The following is a 19,314-nucleotide window of genomic DNA, read 5'->3' as shown; positions in this document are numbered from 1 at the left end:
GCCAGGTCCAACCATGTGCCAACTATGTGACCTTGTACAAGTCACTTAGCCTACTTAAGTCTCAGTTTCTTTATCTGTGAAATGAAGTAATAATGGCACCTATCTTATAAGTATCAAATGAGATAGCTGTGTAAAAAGCTTAATATAGGGCTTACATAGAATTATAAATATATATCAAAAGAGCTTGAAACATAGTAAATGCTTAGATATATCCATTATCTCCCTTGGTTAGTTCTCATCTCAAGCTGAGCCACCCAGTTTTTATAGACAGGGAAATGAAATCTCAATAATGTGACTCTCACTCACTGAGATGGTGGCAGAATTGAGACCTCCAGATGTAAAACCGGCTATGAGCAGTCCCATCGCTCCCCCTGCAAAAGCTGTAGGCTGGACATCTGGCAAAGAAGACCACCAGTCCTTTGTGGTTTATTTCAAAGAGATGTTAAGCAGTTTTCACTGCCATGTGGTTACATGAACTTCAGGCCCAGCTACACTAAGAGAATATCAAACAGGGTTCACTTCTAGGAGAATTAAAACACTACCCGAGGGGCATGCAGAGAGAAAGCTGAAGATGACAAGCTAATTGCAGAGTCTGGGGTGGGCAACTGATCCTCAGAAACAAGGGGGTGCTGCGATGTCTGAGAACATCAGAGATTCAGATGAGTAGGATTTAAAATGAGACAAGAACTATGGTTTGGGACCGCAGGGTCGTATTGAACGCCTGTTGTCTTTTACATCCCATCCAATCCGTCAGGAAGTCCTGTTGGCTCTACTTTAAAAACACATCCAGGGGCACCTGGGTGACTCAGTCAGTGGGGCGTCAGACTCTTGATTTCCGCTCAGGTCATGATCTCAGGGTCATGAGAACAAGCCCCACAACGGGTCTGCTTGGGGTTATCTCCCTCTCCTTCTGCCCAACGCCCCCCCTTACATGCTCTCTCTAAATAAATAAAATCTTTTTTTAAAAATCCAGAATTTAACCACTTCTCATCACGTCCACCGTCACTGTCACCACCTTGCTCTGAGCCCAGTCTGGTCTGAGCCCACCCTGTCTCTAGCCTGAGTCACTGCAGTGGTCAAGAGATTTGCACTCCAGTGGGATTGGAGCCCGACATCCTTTTCTTCCGGAAACTTCCCCTCCCACCTTTGTCCACATGATTGTAAGATAAGTGTCAGTTATGACTTCTCCCTATGGCTATAGGAGTGTGAGGCTGAACCAAGGAGAGTCAATGTCTGCAAGGGGCAGGAGGTGGTAAGCCTGGTGCAGTTGGTGGACTCTCACTCTCTCCAGCTCTGGCTCAGAATCAGGCGGGCCTTGCTAGGTGGCAGCAACGTAATAGGTAAGACCACTACTTATTGCTTCTTGGGACACACGGATACATGGTGGCAGATGATGACCACACTGAGCCCTACAGCATTGAGTAAGGTGCTACAAGGGAGAGAAGCTGTCCTAGCTGGTTTGCCTGAATGCAGACAAGACCTAAGACTACAGAAAGCCAACAGCTGAGGGCTTTATTGCCTAGGGACTTGAGAGGAGAGGGTAGACTATAGGCTTGCACAGAATGAGATTTGTAAGGTCAGGGTGACCCTGAGTGGGGCCATAGGAGTGAGGTGGAGGTGAAGTTAATGGAGATTTTAAGAGACTGGGGAGGCCCTGAAGCAAGGGATCTAGATGGGCCATCTACGTGGACACTATTATCACCCCGGCCTGTGCCTAATCTCTCTGGGTGTCAACATTCAACACACTAGTATCAAACTGAAACTCTGAGGACCTGGGGTTTGTTTGGGAAGCCTCTTTTCAGTGCTGGGGCTGGAAGGACAGAGCATCCCCTAAGAGGTCATCATCCACCTGGGCTTTGGATGCCTCTCTCTGCCTTCCTAGGCACCTCCTTTCTGATGTCGGAAACACTGATCCAGATCCAGACCATGGTGATAACCTTCAAAGTCCTGGGTGAGCTTAAATTTAGATCTATTCAGATTAATATCCCTTCCTCGACCCCTTTTATTCATTTAGCTAACAAAGGGTGTCTTTCCTTGAAATCAGATATTTAGAATATTTAGAACAGTAAGATGGATATTTTCCCTTCAAGCCCCCAGGTAATCCTTCTGGACATCTTCTCATATTTATATGACATTGGAAAGGATTTAAAGTATTTTACAAACATTTCCTAAGTGTTAGGGTAAAAAACATATATAGGAGAAAGAGAATAAGACAAACGTTCTCATTGTTCCTGCCAAGGGAACAGGACATTTCCTGAGAACATGAATCCATTTTCTTGACACCTGGCCATAATGCAGAGTTTCTACAGACAAAAGATTAGTACTGCTTCCTTCTTGTTTCTTCTCCTACTGCCCTTCTCTCCTTCCTAAACTAGGGAAGATCAATATTGGTATCTCGGTTTGGCAAGATGTGGGTAAAATGGGTAAAGTGTACACAAGATCTCTCTGTATTATTTTTCTCTTTTCTTCATTTATTTTAGAGAGAGAGAGAGAATGAGCAGGGGGAAGGGCAGAGAGGGAGGGAGAGAGAGAATCTCAAGCAGACTGCTCAGTGTGGAGCCTGACACGGGACTTGATCTCACAACCCTGAGATCACGACCTGAACCAAAACCAAGAGTAGAATGCTCAACCACCTGAGCCACCCAGGTGCCCCTCTTTTTTCTTTTTTTTTAAGTAATCCCTACACCCAACGTGGGGCTCAAACTTACAATCCCAAGATCAAAAGTTCATGCTCTACCAGCCAGGCACTCCTCTCTGTATTATTTCTTAGAAAAGTAAAAGTATGTTACTATACAGACCACTGGGCAAATGGCCAAGTGTCCTCTGGGAAAAGCCAAACCCGATTCTCATTTTGAATGGATTCTGATTTTATGGCCCTAGGTCACCATACTGAGAGGATACACACTTTAAATACTATCGGGCATGCCCAAAATTTTTGCACTATAGAATGTGGATCTTTTCAAACTGAAAAGTTCTAGTCAATATAATTTTATAAGTCCTATTTGTCCGAATATTAAGGTTATAGAGACATGTACCACAGGGGCCTCATCTGCGAAGTCTTCTCTGACTTCCCTCAACTAGATTATAATCTCTCCTTCTCTGAATTCTAGTAGCATTTTATCTACATTCTTTTACAGTCTTGCCCTTTCTACTTGGTATTACTGTTATTTAGGTGCACATCTAATATCCTCAAGTGGTGTCAAGTTACTTGAGGGCAATATCCCTTACAACTTTTTCACAGTGCCTTACTCCCTTGCTCCTTGCCTTGAAGAGGCCCTTATAATTTTTTGTTTACATACAAGTGAGTAAATCTATTCTGTTAGTAGTTCAGCTAAACTATCGGTCAAAAGAGACCAGTATTTATATCTCAAGATGTTTAGAATTCACCGTAATAGTTACCTCTCCTGGAGTGCTCATGTTATGCTCCTTGGTACACTAAGCGCTTTATTTGCGTTTTCCCATTTTGATCCCTTACTGAAACTCTTATCAGGTGGTATTATCCTCTTTACAATTGAGGAAACTAAGGCTTAAATAATGAAACAATTTTCCCAAGTTCACCCTGCTAGGGAATTGGCAAAACTGGGTTTGAGTCCAGGTCATTTGACTCCAAATTCCATACGCACAGCAGTTCCAGAATCCTACCTCTCTGTCAGCCCAGGAAGGCCTTCCAAGGTCCTTATTCCAAGAACCATTTCTTAGAAAGAACCCAGGCACAGTTTCTATACAGACTGGCCAGCTGTAATGCTCTAAAAAAATCAGGTTGAAGCCCCATCTGACTGGAAGCACAGATAGATTGCAGACTCCTGGGGTTCTGGAAGCCTACTGTGCTGTCAATTTATTGTCTGAGAAGTTGTGTGTTTGTTTCTGAACAGGCAAAGAACTTCAAAGCTTCTGCCCTTACTGGAATAGAGCTTTCCTAACTCAATTTACCCAGATTTACTTTTCATGAATTATGCACTTTTTTCCCCCAGAGAGATTATTTTTCAACATTTCCATATAAGTAATTTTCTTAAAGAAAAAAATGCAATTAAATATTCAAGGCCTTGAGGGTTGTGTAAAAAGAATTCATACGTAAGTGAGGGTAGGCTACATTTAAGCTCGTGGTCAACACTGAAACACAACAGCTATGAATTATTACCCTATATAGGCAAATAAAGCGCTTAGCGTACCACAGAGCATAACATGAGCACTCCAGGAGAGGTAACTATTACGGTGATATTTACTTCTCTTCTTCTGCTTTTGCTCTCATTCCCAGGAAACACCTAGACCCTCTGGCTTTCTCAGTGTCAAAATGGCTCCTTCTTAAAGTCCTTTTTGGCCTCAGACCAGAGTCTGAAAGTTTGCCTCTTTGGTCATTTGAGGAGGGAGGTTTTGTTCCCTGTTTAAGTCCTTTTGTGCACTGGTGAGCACATGGAGTGAGTCTTGGTGGTTTGGGTTTCCTTAGGAGAATCTCTGAAAGAATATTACCCAGGCAGCAACACAGTCTTGCCTGGGTATAAGACAAGGCTGTCAAGAATTGTGTGAACACCATCAAAGGAAAAATGATCTCATAATAAATTGAATAATATCATCATGTTTGAATGTCTACTGTGTTTGGCTCATGGCTCCGGGGGCCTTACCTGCACCACCTTGTTTAACCCCAATAATAAACGCCTTGACAGGAGGACTCCTTATTTTCATCTTGCAAATGGCTTAAGCCATCTGTCTCACAGATAGGAAGTGGTAGAGCTGGGATTCAAAAACCACAGCATAAAGTAGGTGCTCTGTTATAATTCTTACCTGTTTGCTCTCTTTCATTTATGACAAATTGACTCACTTGAAGGAGGAAGGAAATAGGTTAAGTGTGATATGAAACTTTCTCAGGTACCCAATTACCACTTTTCTCTTCTTTTTTTTAAATTTAGAAACAATCTTCCCCCCATCACTCCCCCCAACCAAAGGCCTAGAATATCTGAGATAACTTTTATTAAAGTGATTTACAATTTGTTTTTATTTTTAAAAAGATTTTATTTATTTATTTGTCAGAGAGAGAGAGAGAGAGAGAGAGGCAGGCAGAAGGAGATGCAGGCTCCCTGCTGAGCAAGGAGCCTGATGTGGGACTTGATCCCAGGACCCTGGGATCATGACCTGAGCCAAAGGCAGACGCTTAACTGACTGAGCCACCCAGGCATCCCTTACATTTTGTTTTTATGAAGACTAGAAATTGTCCAATAGCCAAGAAATAATAATAGGTTATGTGTGCTTAGGATCTCCTTTGACGAGGTGCAAAGAAATTGTCCGACAACACTCACCGGCTCTCTGTAAATAGCTGTATGAGCCCAGAGTGCTGAGCAATGTTGTTCTGCCCATCGTGCTAGGAAGGATGATACAGATTTGGGGGCTAGAAGAACACTTTTGGAAAGGTTAGCTGAGCAACCAATTACTTAAAAAAAATTAATTAATTAGTAAGTATTATTAGAATCCTAATAAGTATATGCATAGTTCTAAGCTTTGGGAGAGAAAGGGAAAAAATGATCAAGAAAGGAATAAAGGAAGGAGGGCGGGAAGAAGGAGAAAAGGGAGACAGGGCCCCTCTGTCAGGGAAACCCGTCTTCAGCTCATCGTTCCTTCTCTCACTGAAAAGACTTCTACAGGAATCTTTCATTATTGTTAGAATTCTGTTGTGATACTATAGATTTTATGTATTTCTTTGGCCTGTTATCAATGAGGATGTGGAGAAAACAACAGATACAGTTAGTGTTTAATCTTTCAAGACCACGGTAGGTTCTCTGGAATCTCTTGGTTAAACAACTGCAGGCTGCCTTGAAAATCCTGCTCCCTAAAGTTTTATAGTCTTTTGGTAGGTTTTTAAACCACCGCCTTACCATGTAATAATTCGTTCCTTTTGTGAGCATTTTCAGTATTGACCCAAATTACATCCCAGGAAGTCTGACTGAGGAGAAGTGACCAAATGGCTCCTCTACAAGGAGACAGTGCAATTTGAAATTCAAAAATTATTTTGTGCCCTCTTGCCCTATGTCAAAAAAGTCAATTATTGTTTCTATTTATGTTCCTTTTCCAGAAACTTCTTCTCTAAGGCTGAATTATAAAATACCATTTTTTAAAAGGTTTATTTGAGGGGGGAGGGGCAGAGGGTGAGAATCTCAAGCAGACTCCCTGCTAAGTGTGCAGACCCATGTGGGGCTCGGATCTCACCACCCTAAGATCGTGATCTGAGCTGAAATCAAGAGTCAGAGGCTTGAGGGTGACCAGGTGGCTCGGTTGGTTAAACGTCTGCCTTTGGCTCAGGTCATGATCCCAGGGTCCTGGGATCGAGCCCCACACCGGGCTTCAGCCCCACACCGGGCTCCCTGCTCAGCAGGAAGCCTGCTTCTCCCTCTCCCACTCCCTCTGCCGCTCCCCCTGCTTGTGTTCTCTCCTTCTCTCTCTCAAATAAATAAAATCTTAAAAAAAAAAAAAAGAGTCACAGGCTTAACCAGCTAAGCCACCCAGGTGTCCCTATAAAATACCATTTTATGGTATTAAAAATGAGACTAAGGGGGAGACCTCACATAGACCATCCAGTGTAACTTGGATTTTATCAAGAAGGACCCACGTTCCTGTTTGCTTCAGTTTTTCTCTGTGCATGAGCAGGGGGAGGGGCAGAGCTGGAGGAAGGGGGAAAAAGAATCTTGAGCAGACATCATGTTCTCAGGGGAAAGCCTGACCAATGAGTGCTCCTGAGGGGTGGGGATGGTCAAGGGGCATAAGAACAAGTGTATCGCACACTGGGATTTAACTTAATTGCTTTGCTATGCTAGCCTATAATCGCTCTTCCCCCATTCCCAACAACCTTTCAACTGAGCCCTGTTTTACAGCTGGAAGGACTGAATTAAGATTCCAGTCAACTGGATCCCATTCTCAGAAAAACAAAACAAAGCCCAAACAAACAAACAAACAAACAAAAAACTGACTTAAGCGTTCCAATTTTCCAGTCAGAAACTTGGGGGTGTGGGGACACCTGGCTGGCTCAGTTGGAAGAACACCAACTCTTGATCACTGCGTGGTGAGCTGGAGCCCCATGCTGAGTATAGAGATTAATAAATAACACAAATAAGCTAAAAAAAAAAAAGGAAATTTTGGGGTGTAAAATCCGCTGCCCAAGTGAAAGGGATCAGTGAGATGGTCCCTGAAGGATGTTAATTACTGTTAAAGGAACATTCTCAAAATGTTAAAACTATGGCTCTCACACAAATCTAATATGAACATGAGTCAAAGATTTTATTTAATTCATTAATTAAAGAGAAAACCAATAAGACATTCCATAGATTCAAAGGAGAATCTGAGGGGCCCCTGGGTGGCTCAACGGTTAAGCATGGGACTCTTGATTTCAGCTCAGGTCATGATCTTGGTCCTGAGATGGAGCCTGTGTTAAGCTGTGCACTCAGAGCGGAGTCGGCTTGTCTCTCTCCCTTTGTTCCTCACCCTACTTGCTCTCTGTCTCTCATAAAAATATAATCTTTAAAAAAACAAACAAACAAAAGACAAAGGAGAATCTGAGGAACAGACAGAAATAAGCAGCCATGAATGTTTAAATGAAGTTGCTAGGAGATGCAAAGCTGAAACAAGTTTCCTATTAGTAGTGATTAGGCACCAACATACGTGGATTAATAGATTAATACCCATGGGTGTTAAAATATCATACTTGAAATCCACTTTTCCACAGGGCGGAAGTCAATTGCATCTCTATATGAAACAATTTATTTGCATTTCTATGGACAAGAATCATTTGCATTACAATCTGTTTTCTACAATCTATAAATGCTAACCTTGAAGGACCTGCTCTGCAGCATTTCACTGAAAGGTACTCAGTAATCTCTTGCCACTTCAAAGTCTTTAATGATGTTTTATTATAATTTTAATCCACAAAGTAGGGATGTGCCCGCTTGTGAGGTTGTTCTGAGGATTACAGATAGGTCTAAACCGCCTGGATGGCTCAATCAATGACAGCTTTGTTATGATGAAGTCAGAGTAGGATGAGAATTTACTTTTGCGGGCATTCATGAATGTACACCATTATAAGACAGTCACAGTTTGGTAGCAAATGGCTCTCTTATTGCAGATTTTGTCACTTAGATTATGGCTGTATAACTTTAGATCTATCTGCCAGCACATTATACACTTGACAGGCGAATTGGTCCACATTTCCCTCTTGATGGCAGAGCAGTCAGACCTAAAAGCCCATGAGAAATGCCTAATTTTGTTAGGCCTTTTAGATATCTTCAATAAATTAAATACTGAATCATCAGCATTATTTTTATTCAGCACTCAAATATGCAATTCATTGCTTACAGAATAAAGCTTTTAGTAGCAAATAGACAAAGCTAGATGATAATGGAGGCAGATTTATAGCTGCTTAAACAAATATGTCCCAGAAGTGCCAATTACCAGTCAGTGTCCATCTCAAGGGAGCTCTCTAGTGGTATGATCAATGGCTTGTCTGTGTACCTTTCCTGATCAACCTTAGTTCTCAAAGATTAAATAAAGATATATTAATTTTGCAGCTGACACAATGCATCGAAGGATAATAAATATGCTGGATGATACTCAAATTTCAAAATTATTTCTGTTGTAGGTGAAAACCAAAAGGCTGAGCTGTAAAAAGGATAAACATAAGGTCCTGCACTCAGGTTCAATAAATCAATTATATAAACACAGGATGAAGAGGCCATCAGGGCAGCAGTCCGTGCAGAAAGATGAAGCAGGGTTTGGGTCATCCTGCTACTGGAAAACTCAACATGAAATCTATTGTGTGAAGCAGCCACTAAAATAGTTTATGTAAATTGAGCTTCACTAGTAGAAGTAGAGACAATGTCTGGATCACAGGAGGTGATAGTCTGTGTGAGGAAGAACCACAGTTTCATATGGGGTTCATAAGGGTGTCAGATTTTTTTTTAAGATTTTATTTATTTATTTCAGAGAGGGAGAGAAACACAGCACAAGCAGAGGAAAGGGCAGAGGGAGAGGGAGAAGTAGACTCCCCGCTGAGCAGGGAGCCTGATGGGAGACTCGATCCCAGGACCCCAGGATCATGACCTGAGCCGAAGGCAAATGCTTAATTGACTGAGTCACCCAGGCACCCCAGGATGTCAGATTTTAAGAAGGGCCTGGAAGAATCTGAGAAAATCCAGAAGAGGCTGGATGGTAAGTGGGACCCTCTGAAAATCAATTTATGAGGAACATCTGAAAGACTGGGAGTGTTGAGTTCTGAGAAGAGCATTCCAAGTGGTTGACATTCATTTTTCTTTTTAAGATTTTATTTATTTATTTGAGAGAGAGAGAGACAAAGATAGAAACAGAGCATGAGCAGGGAGGAGAGGGAGAAGCAGGCTCCCTTCTGAGCAGGGAGCCCGATGTGGGGCTCCATCCCAGGACCCTGAGATCGTGACCTGAGCCAAGGCAGATACTTAACTGACTGAGCCACCCAGGCGCCCCTCATTTTTTTTTTTTTTCCAAAACTTAAGTGGCTGATAAATAGAATAAAAAGATGTATTCAGTGCTTATCCAAAGAGATCGAGCACGGTGCACAGTAGTAATAGGAGGCATATCCTGTTGGCCTAATAATTAGAGCTGATGAAAGCTGTTACAGGACATGACGTGAAGTAGTGAGCTTTCATCTCTGGAAATACCAGGCAGAGAGTGGACAACCACTGGAAGGGGCTCCTAGATGGATGGGGGCTGGGTAAGACGCTCATCAAGGGTCCAGGCAAATCAAAGACTACATAATAATTGAGTAAATAAAGAACACAAATCAGTCTTGAAGGACTAGCTGATTATTGTTTTTGTTCCAAAAGAATATAAATCAGTGCTTCCCCACAGAGGGAAGACCCTGTGAAGACACAGGAAGTAGTCGACAGCCAACTGGGAGGCCTTAGAAAAAACCAGCCCTGCTGACACTTTGATCTTGGACCTCCAGCCTCCAGGACAGTGAGAGCTTTCTGTTGGTTAAGCCATCCAGTCTGTGCTAGTTTGTTATAGCAGCCCCAGCAGACCAATACAGACTTTTTCCTCCTCCTCCAACTAACGTGGTTAATTAAGCCAGAAAATACTCCCATCTAGGAAGGATCCTGACAGAGTTAATTGGAAGCCACTTGCCTCACAACTCAAGATACCCTGTGTTGATCCCTCAATTCCATTTCTAGGTATTTCTTTAAAGTAAACAAAACACTAACTTGAAAAGATATATGCACTCCCCCATGTTCATTGCAGCATTCTTTACAATAGCCAAGATAAAGAAACAACCTAAGTGTTCACTGATGGATGAATGGATAAAGAAAAATGGGGTATATACATATATTTAGCTATAAAAAGGAATTTTGCCATTTGTGACAGCATGGAGGGACCTTGAGGGTACTATGCTGAGTGAAATAACTCAGACAGAGAAAGGCAAATGCCGTATGATCTCACTCATATGTGGAATCTAAACAGAAAACTTGAGCTCATATATACAGAGAACAGATGGGTAGCTGCAAGAAGCAGGGTGTGAGGGGTGGGTGAAATTGGTAAAGTGGGGTCAAAAGGTACAAACTTCCAGTTATAAAATAAATAAGTCATGGGATATAATGTAAAGCATGGTGGCTATAGTTAATAATACTGTACTGTATATTTGAAAGTCACTGAGAGTAAATCTTTAAAAAAAGTTTTTAAGGCTTCCTTAAAAAAAAAGTTCTTATCACAGGAAATGTGTTACTATGTGAGATAGCAGATCTTAACTAGGCTTATTATGGTGATCATTTCACAATATGTATAGATGTCGAGTCATTATGTTGTTCTTCTGGAACTAATATAATGTTTTTTAATAGCTCAATTAATAAAAAACAAAATAACAGAAAGACTCCTGGGTGTAGGCAGCCAATGGGAGAGTGACTCATTCCGTCTGTAGCAATTCCGATCAGCCCACATAAGCCTGATGAACATCAGCAGGGAGGGCACCAACAGGGACACTTGCCCTCACTGACTGACTCAGTTATCTCAAGCAGGCCTCATTGCCAGATGAGGTGGTTGCTTTCTGGATCCTGTGAAGAATTGGTTTATTCTTTTTTTTTTTTTTTAGATTTTATTTATTTATTTGACAGACAGCGAGAGAGGGAACACAAGCAGGGGGAGGGGCAGAGGGAGAGGGAGAAGCAGGCTCTCTGCTGAGCAGGGAGCCCAATGCGGGGCTTGATCCCAGGCTCGATCCCGGGACCCCAGGATCATGACCTGAGCCGAAGGCAGTCGCTTAACCGACTGAGCCACCCAGGCTCCCCGAATTGGTTTATTCTATTGTTATCTTTATATTCCTTCGTATTTTTCAAATTTTCTACCTGGACCTTGAGCTAAGGAAAGAAGGAATAAGAAAATTTAAAAAGAAGGAATAAGAAAATTTAAAAAGTAAAAAAAGGCAAAAAAAAAAAATTTAAAAAGTAATCTGAGTCATTAAAACAAAGCCTGAGTCTTTTCCCTTGAAGTGTTTTGCCAAAAAAGCAGCAAGAACAAGAGTAAGCTTCAAAACAAAGGATCAGAATCACTGTTTACTCAGTAGAAAAGTAAATTCATATAATAAACCACTTTTTCAGCTATCACTTTTGTGCGTTCTCCATTTTATACCTCTTCTGCTAGCTTACAGATATTTTGGGAACAGGAGTAGAAGAACATTATGAGCAGTCACCTCATGGAAATATTTGCAGTCATTACAATGAATCATGAATTACCTTCATGTCCACTGATGGGTCACCCTGCAGCAGTGTCCACTCATACCGGACAATGGCGTGGTCATCTGTGCTCTCACGGCCGTCCAAAACCACCCCATCTGTAGGTAGATGCAAGACCACATCCTGCCCGGCCTTGCTAAGTGGGGGCTCATCTTTTTCTGTAAAAGAAAATCAATTATTCACAAGAGAGATGAGGCCCTATTTTTTTTATAATTTATTTAAAGAAGTATCTTGTTTGCTAGAATAGATGTAGTCCAGTGAACAACTACTAAGAGAATGTATAGCAACTAAAGTTATTTTCTTATTGATTTTCATCATATTCTCTTTACATAATAAACAACAGCAACAAATTAGGAATATGGACTTTAACACATGCAGAAGAGGAGGTGTGGTGTATCAGCTAGTAGCAGCAGCTACCACAAGCTTGTGCGTACTAGGCTATCCAATCTGGAGTAGTACTTTTATTCTCTAGAGTCAAATATTCATTTAATTCATAAATAATTTTAGTTCAAAGTTCTATTAAATGAATTTATCAAAAAAGAACTTCTGAAACACATTTAAAAAAAAAACCCGCCTCTGATATAGATTTTTTTTTTCTTATCCTCAAGTTTTTAAAATAGAAGTGATATTAAGTATTCAATGCGTAGGAGACTAAATTAAAGTTAAGGCAAGTTCTTGGATTCACACAAAATAAAACTCACTTAGAAATTTTCCGGAATACAATTTTTCATCTAGGAAAATAGAAAACATTCACAGGTTCTAACAACTAATTTTTATTTTTTAATTCTTTTCTTTTTTTTTTTTAAGATCTTATTTATTTGACAGAGAGAGAGCACAAGCAGGGGGAGCGGCAGGCGAGGGAGAGGGAGAAGCAGGCTCCCTGGGGAGCAGGGAGCCCGACGCGGGGCTCAATCCCAGGACCCTGGGACCATCACCAGAGCTGGAGGCAGGTGCTTCACCGACTGAGCCTCCCCCAGGTGCCCCTAACAACTAACTTTTATAACAGAAGCTGGCACAGAGTTTCTGTATGATAGCAAACAAGTATGTGTTTACCTTTGATCTGGAATGGTACTAAATAATTCAAGGCTAAGGTGAAGTAGTGTTCACTAACTACTAATCTTTAACTGATAGTCGATGGATAGGAGAAGCTGCATACAGAAAACATTTCTAAGAGCAGAGTTGTGAATATTTTATTGATTTAAGCTTATTAGTAAACTTACCCAAATGCACTTTTATATTAAAGAAACTAAGTAATATAACTGGGGGGGGAATCTATAGGTTCTTATAATCTATCCTTTTTGGCTGCCACTATTTCCTCCCTCCTCCCATGCCAAAGCTCTGCCCAAATTCTGGCCTGGATTTGTTCTTCCTTAACTTTCTCTGGATGACGTTGCTGAGACAGGGCTCTCTTCCTGCAGAGCCCCGGTGGCTTCCCAAGCAAACTTCTGAGGGCCAACCCAGATATCCCAGGGCCTGAGGATAGCAGCAATCCTATTTGTCACTAGGCAACAAAGGTCCTTTCTCTTGATACACTACAGCTAAAATGACTTTCCTGAAATTCTAGTCTGATTGGGTCATTTCCCTGCTTAAGAAAAACCCTTCAACAAATTACCATGACCTTGCAGATGTTGAGAGACCTGCTCGTCCAGCCCTATCTTCTCATCTACTGATGCTCCCAATATACCCAGAAACCCAGAATTTCTGTAAGGGGCTGGCAGCTCTTAGAGCTGTGGCTTTTCTGAATGAGAATGCTGCTGGTAGCCTCAAAAAGAGATGGCTTTTTTTATGAGCCTATTTACAGGGAATAAGCACACTTGCTATTGCCGATGGTTCCATTTGTCTATTGAGAAGATGAGTCCCATTTGCTGTTGTTGTTTTGTTTTTTTAAAGACTTATTTATTTGAGAAGGGGGGCTGGGGGAGGGGCAGAGGGAGAGGAAAGAGAGTCTTTGAGCAGACTCCGTGCTGAGAGTGGAGCTGGATGGAGCTGGATGTGGGGCTTGATCCCATGACTCTGAGATCATGACCTGAGCCGAAATTAAGAGTCGGAATGCCTGACTGCACCACCCAGGCGCCCTAAGATGAGTCCCATTTTTATAGTCATTTAAAACAATGAGGACTAGGGGGCGCCTGGGTGGCTCAGTCGTTAAGCGTCTGCCTTCGGCTCAGGTCATGATCCCAGGGTCCTGGGATCGAGCCCCGCATCAGGTTCCCTGCTCTGCGGGAAGCCTGCCACTCCCTCTCCCACTCCCCCTGCTTGTATTCCCTCTCTCGCTGTGTCTCTCTCTGTCAAATCAATAAATAAAATCTTAAAAAAAAAACAACAATGAGGACTAATAACTCAGACTGAAATAAGCCACACAAGCAACCTTTGCCTAAGAAGAAATTTGTTCTGCCTTTTCCATCTCTGAGCAAAGACCTAGGGTCTGAGGTCTTTATTCTGCTTCTCTCAGGTAAGGAAAGAGGTGACAATTTCATTACTAATAAGCCATTTTACAGAGTGTTACAGAGAACTTTCTTTTGGCTCTGGAAGTTTCATTGCTTTCCACACAATGCTTTACCACTTTATAATTCTGGAAATTATCTTATAATTCACAGTAATACATTATAGTTAGCAACTATCTGCATGAAAATTTACTTTAAAATACTTTTTGTAAGTAAACAAACTAAAATATGCCTATATGATATAAACAACAATGAATGCATGTTATATTTTTAAGCTCTCAAAGATGTAACCCCAAAGACTTAAGATGGAAAAATCAGGTAAGTTCTGAAATATCTCACGTAATTACAAAACTAATTAATCCTGCCTTTCCTGGAAGAAGAAAAAAAATCATTGTTTTAGTTGTTTACTTTTCTGTAGGTAAGCTTTAAGATGTGATTTATGAACACAGCGAAACCTTCATATCTTCCACATTGATCACTGTTGTAACTGAAATAAAAGAGATACATTTCCTCCTCAGTTTAAGTCCAGGTAAATTATGCTGCGAAATGTATTCTGAAATAAGCCAGAGCTTATCTACCCAGGAACAGGTCTTAAAAATAAACAACAAGAGGAAAGGAGTATGCTATCATTTAAAAGTATGTGGCTTGCTGGGGCACCTGTCTGGCTCAGTTGGTGGAGCATGGGACTCTTGATCTCAGGGCTGTTGAGTTTGAGCCCCAGGTTGGGTGTGGAGATTACTTAAAATCTTTAAGGGGCGCCTGGATGGTTCAGCCGGTTAAGTGTCTGACTCTTGATTTCGGCTCAGGCCATGATCTCAGGGTCGTGAGATGGAGACCAGCATGGAGCTCTGCACAGGGCGTTGAGGCTGCTTGAGATTTTCTCTCTCTGCCCCTTCCCCCCGCCGCCCCGTCTCTAAATAAATAAATTAATTAAAAAAAAAACTCGACTTGCTGATAAAGAACAAGATAAAGGTAAATTTGAGGGACGCCTGGGTGGCTCAGTCGGTTAATTATCTGCCTTCGGCTCAGGTCACGATCCCGGGGTCCTAGGATCGAGTCTCTCATTGGGATCCTTGCTCGGCAAAGAGCCTGCTTCTCCCTCTGCCTGCCGCTCCCCCTGCTTGTGCTCTCTCTCTCTCTGGCAAATAAATAAATAAAATCTTGTAAAAAAAGGTAAATTTGAATTTTCATCATAAAAATAATAAATCAATGTTAAGTACTATAGGAACACTGATTTCTTTTGAAAACTAAACACACTTGGTCAGAGCTACAGAGGCAAAATAAGACTCATACCAATTCTGATGAAGCATATCAAGTTAAAACACTTTATACAGATAAGAATATTGTTAAGTAACCTGATTTATAACACACTGCTGTGAAAGGAGCCTTAATAACAAGGAGGTTCTGGAATCTGGATCCGTACTGTGTGGGCACAAAGGATATAGTGGCGGTTGAGAAACTAGCAGAGACTCCTAAAGTCTGGACACAGAAGTGGGGCCTGCCTAAGGGAAGAGGCTTAGATACTGTGTCAAAATCCATGTGGTTGGTTTATTCGTTTTTGTGGTTTTCTTTTTTCATTGTGTGTTCCTCCTAATTGTAACACTTCAGGAAAAGATTATTCACAATCCCAATATGATTATCATCATTTTTGGTGTGTACCGTTATAGTTTTTCTCTACATGAGCTGATGATAATAAGTAAGAGCTGCCATTTATTGGGTGATTTCTTTGTACCAGGCACCAGGCTAAGTGCTTGTGAGCCTTAATGTCACTCAACTTTCACAAATCTCTGAGGGAGGGAGGTATTATCATCTGCATCAGACTCATGAGGAAATGAGAGTCAGATGCTTAGTTGCCTAAGATGATACAAATGATAAATTTGTCAGTTCGGATGTCAGCCCAGATCTTTCTAAACATACTTTGGGCGTCCCCAAAGTGTACCCAGTTATAGGAAATAGAAATTTATATCCTGAATTAGCCTACTAACTCATTAATATGTTCTATTTATTGATATTTATTCATATATTCTAGTATTGCCCATGTAACTCCATAAACTTCACAGTTGCCATTTTAATTTTAGCCTCTGCTATTGGACATATACTTTATCAATTTTTTCACCATTATAAATAATGCCACAATAAATTTTCTTGCTCCTACTTTTTCTTTAGCATGGACCACTTTCCCATAAAAATATCTCAGAACGAATGACCATTTTAATGGTCTCTGCTATATATTTCCTGGGAGACACTTGGACACGGCTCCACAACTCATGTGTGGCAAGGCTTTTTTGGGCAGTTTACTTTCTCTCACAGAGCCTTCTAGTACACTGGGGATTATAACAGAACCTAGATCTTTGGCTGTTGTGAGGAGAGTGAGTTCATGTGTCGAAGCACCTTATAATAATGTCTAGCACCAAACTCAGTCAGTGGCCGCAACAAACACGGCTGATGGGTTCTGCTATAAATTCCACCTGCCCCCTCATCATTTCACGAGGCTTCTATTCACCTCAAATGGCCCCCTGACTAATTCTCTGCAAGAGCTTTTCTAAATGATATTCAGGCTCAGTTAGCCTCCAACTCTGTATACTCACAAGAGTTGGAAAAAGAGGCAATGCAAGAAGGAATAACGTGCAAGTTTCAGAAGCATAAAGAGCTTCAAGAGGTTAAGCACCTAAGCAAGGCAAGGCAGACACAGTGCATGTGGGCAGGTAACCTTTGCCCTAGCTGCAAATAAGGGTACCTCGGGACCTGAGCTACACCCTTCTACATGTTGCTGGGGATCTGAGGTGTGAGTATGACAGTGTTTTCCAGAAGGAGGACCAAGCCCTGTGGTCACCCATTTTTATCCCTAACATCTACATAATTGAATTCCCAAATACCCCCTAGGGAGGGGAATGGCAATGAAGGAAGCGGAAGAAAAGTGACTCAGAAACTCCTACTAGTAAACCTAAGTTTTTTTTTTTTAATTTCCATGAGAATATTCTTTCCTTATTTTCCTTTTGATTTCCCCTAGCTTATAAGAAAGCTTCCTTTGGTGATGTTGGTTTCCTCCAGATGTGCAGTGAGAACAAGAGAAAGGGATTTTGTTTCTTCACTGCTGGGATTTTTTTAGTCCATGTTTGAGCAAAGAGGAAGGATGTGTGTGTAACAGCCATGGGGCAGGCTCAGGGATGCTGGCGGAGGTCCAAGTGAAAGTGTCTCTTGCTTTTGCTTCAGGGAGAAAACTCTGGGGTTCTTCCCAATGTCTGCCTCAGGGCTGAACAGTCCCAGGGTGACTTTTGATGTCTGCTCCCCTGACAAGGGTCCTGAGCTTTCTCTCAGGTGGAGGTTAAGTGAGGAGATGGGCCCTTGCGAATATGGTTTCCCAGACCCTTCTCTTTGAACCTTCAGGTCTTGGAGACTCCAGATTTCCAAAGCAGCTGAGGCTCCCCCTCCACCCCTAATCTCACTATATCATTCTTATGTTATCATAAATCAAAGAGCAACAGAATGCAATCAAACACACAGCCAACCACATGTGGGCCCAATCAAGGTTTTTTTCCCCCAATGGCTTTAATCTCCAACTGCCACATTTTTTGTGCCTCCTCTATGTGCCTTGACTGTCATTCAGAGCATCTGCAGGAAGTAAAACCACAGAATGAAAAACTTCATTATTAACGCTTTTAAAAAGAGATGTGCCCTCAACTTTCTTATTTTCAACTAAAATCAAATCCCTTCCTTTCCCTTTTTACAAAAGGGACCGTGGTTCACGCGAGTCAGCTGGACCCACTTCAAAATTCCTGACACCAAGTTTCCCTTCTCATTTTTGTCTGGTGAAAAGCCACTGCACGTGGAATCATGAGTCAAGCTAAGAAACGGGTGTGCTATGAGCAGTCTGGCACCTAATTAGATTTTGCTCCTGAGATTACTTGACACAAACCATGACTTAAAAAAATCTGAGCCTAATATAAACTTTTTTTTTTTTTATTTCGATCTTTTCGCCTCCTTTAAATCGAATTTCTGCGAATCCTCTCAGATCAGCCTCCCTCCCCAAGGATAGAAAAATTCCAGAAGCAGGCCACGGTGCCCTCTCTGCCCAATCTTCTAGGTTTCTCAGAAAGCATCCATAAAACAGCAATCAAAGCCACTCGTCCGGGTGCCCCCGAACTAAAATAACTTGGAACGAGGCTGTTCCATTTTTCACTTGGCTATACTGCCTCAGTGGTCTCCCGGATGCAGCCACCCACAGGTGCCAGGGGCAGCAGGACCCAGAGGTCTGGGCCAGCCTCCTCCCGCGGAGTGCTCACCCATGCGTGGCGCGGCTTCCAGCTCTTCCTGCCCGCCCTCCAGGGCGCGGCTGAGGCTGTAGCTGCTGTAGCCGCGGTGCAGTGCGAACTTGCAGACGCTGCGGCCGCGGACCGTGCAGTTGAAGAGATAGCAGCCGAGCGCGGCGGCTGGGGGCGCGGGCCGCCGGGGCAGCTCCACCACCGCCACGGAGCAGCGCGGCTCGGAGCAGCAGGCCGCCACGCACTGCCGCCAGTCCCGCACGGCCGCCGGCGCGGTCAGGAAGCTGGCGCCCGCCGCGAGGGAGTCCTTAGTGCGGATGATGGCGTCCGGCCTGGCGCTGTAGCCGCCGCCGCCCGGGCCCGGGCAGCCCTCCTCGGGGGGGCCGCCGCCCGCGCGCAGCTCCAGCTCCAGCTCCTCCTGCGGCCGTTCCTCCTGCAGCTGCCGGCGGAACTCCTCCAGCAGCTGCTCCACTCCCGAGAGCTGCGCGTGCAGCTCGGACAGCGGCGCGGAGGCCGGGCCGGCCGCGCGGCCGCTCGGCAGCCACAGGCAGAGTAGCAGCAACCCGCGCAGCGCCCGGTGCCGCGGCGGCCGCCCGCGCCCCGAGCCCGCGCCCTCCCGGGCGGCGAAGGCCATGGCGGCCGGCAGCTGAGGCAGCGAGCCTAGGAGGGGCCGCAGAGCGCGAGGAAGGCGGGGCGAGCCCGGGCCCTGGGCCCCTCCTGCGCGGCCGCGGCGGGCGCTAGGCCCTGGCGCCTCACAGCGCGGCCTCCCCGGGGCCCGGCTGCGCCCCCGAAGCCGCGGGCGCGCGGTCGCCGGCGGGAACCGCAGCAACGGGAGGCATAGCCGGCCCTGCCCGGCACCGCCGCTCGTGCTTTGTG

The 19,314-nt window shown here is 43.5% G+C and overlaps 1 protein-coding gene across 1 annotated transcript in view; it reads right to left on the bottom strand.

Moving 5' to 3' along the window:
* The window catches only part of LRP11 (LDL receptor related protein 11), a 46,384-nt gene extending 27,312 nt beyond the window's left edge, over positions 1-19,072 (bottom strand). Inside the window, exons 1-2 of the mRNA XM_028103419.2 lie at positions 18,460-19,072; positions 11,733-11,890 (exon numbers count right to left, since the gene is read on the bottom strand). Of these exons, the coding sequence (XP_027959220.1) occupies positions 11,733-11,890; positions 18,460-19,072 (771 nt within the window). The remainder of the gene's footprint in view (positions 1-11,732; positions 11,891-18,459) is intronic.
* Positions 19,073-19,314: the final 242 nt, after the last annotated feature.

The sequence above is a fragment of the Eumetopias jubatus genome, unplaced genomic scaffold (genome assembly GCF_037043125.1).
Source record: "Eumetopias jubatus isolate StellerSeaLion01/CBP00866 unplaced genomic scaffold, mEumJub1_p1.0 scaffold_6, whole genome shotgun sequence".
Taxonomy (NCBI): Eukaryota; Metazoa; Chordata; class Mammalia; order Carnivora; family Otariidae; genus Eumetopias; species Eumetopias jubatus.
Note: the sequence above shows the minus strand (reverse complement) of the source record. Positions and strands in the feature narration are given on the sequence as shown.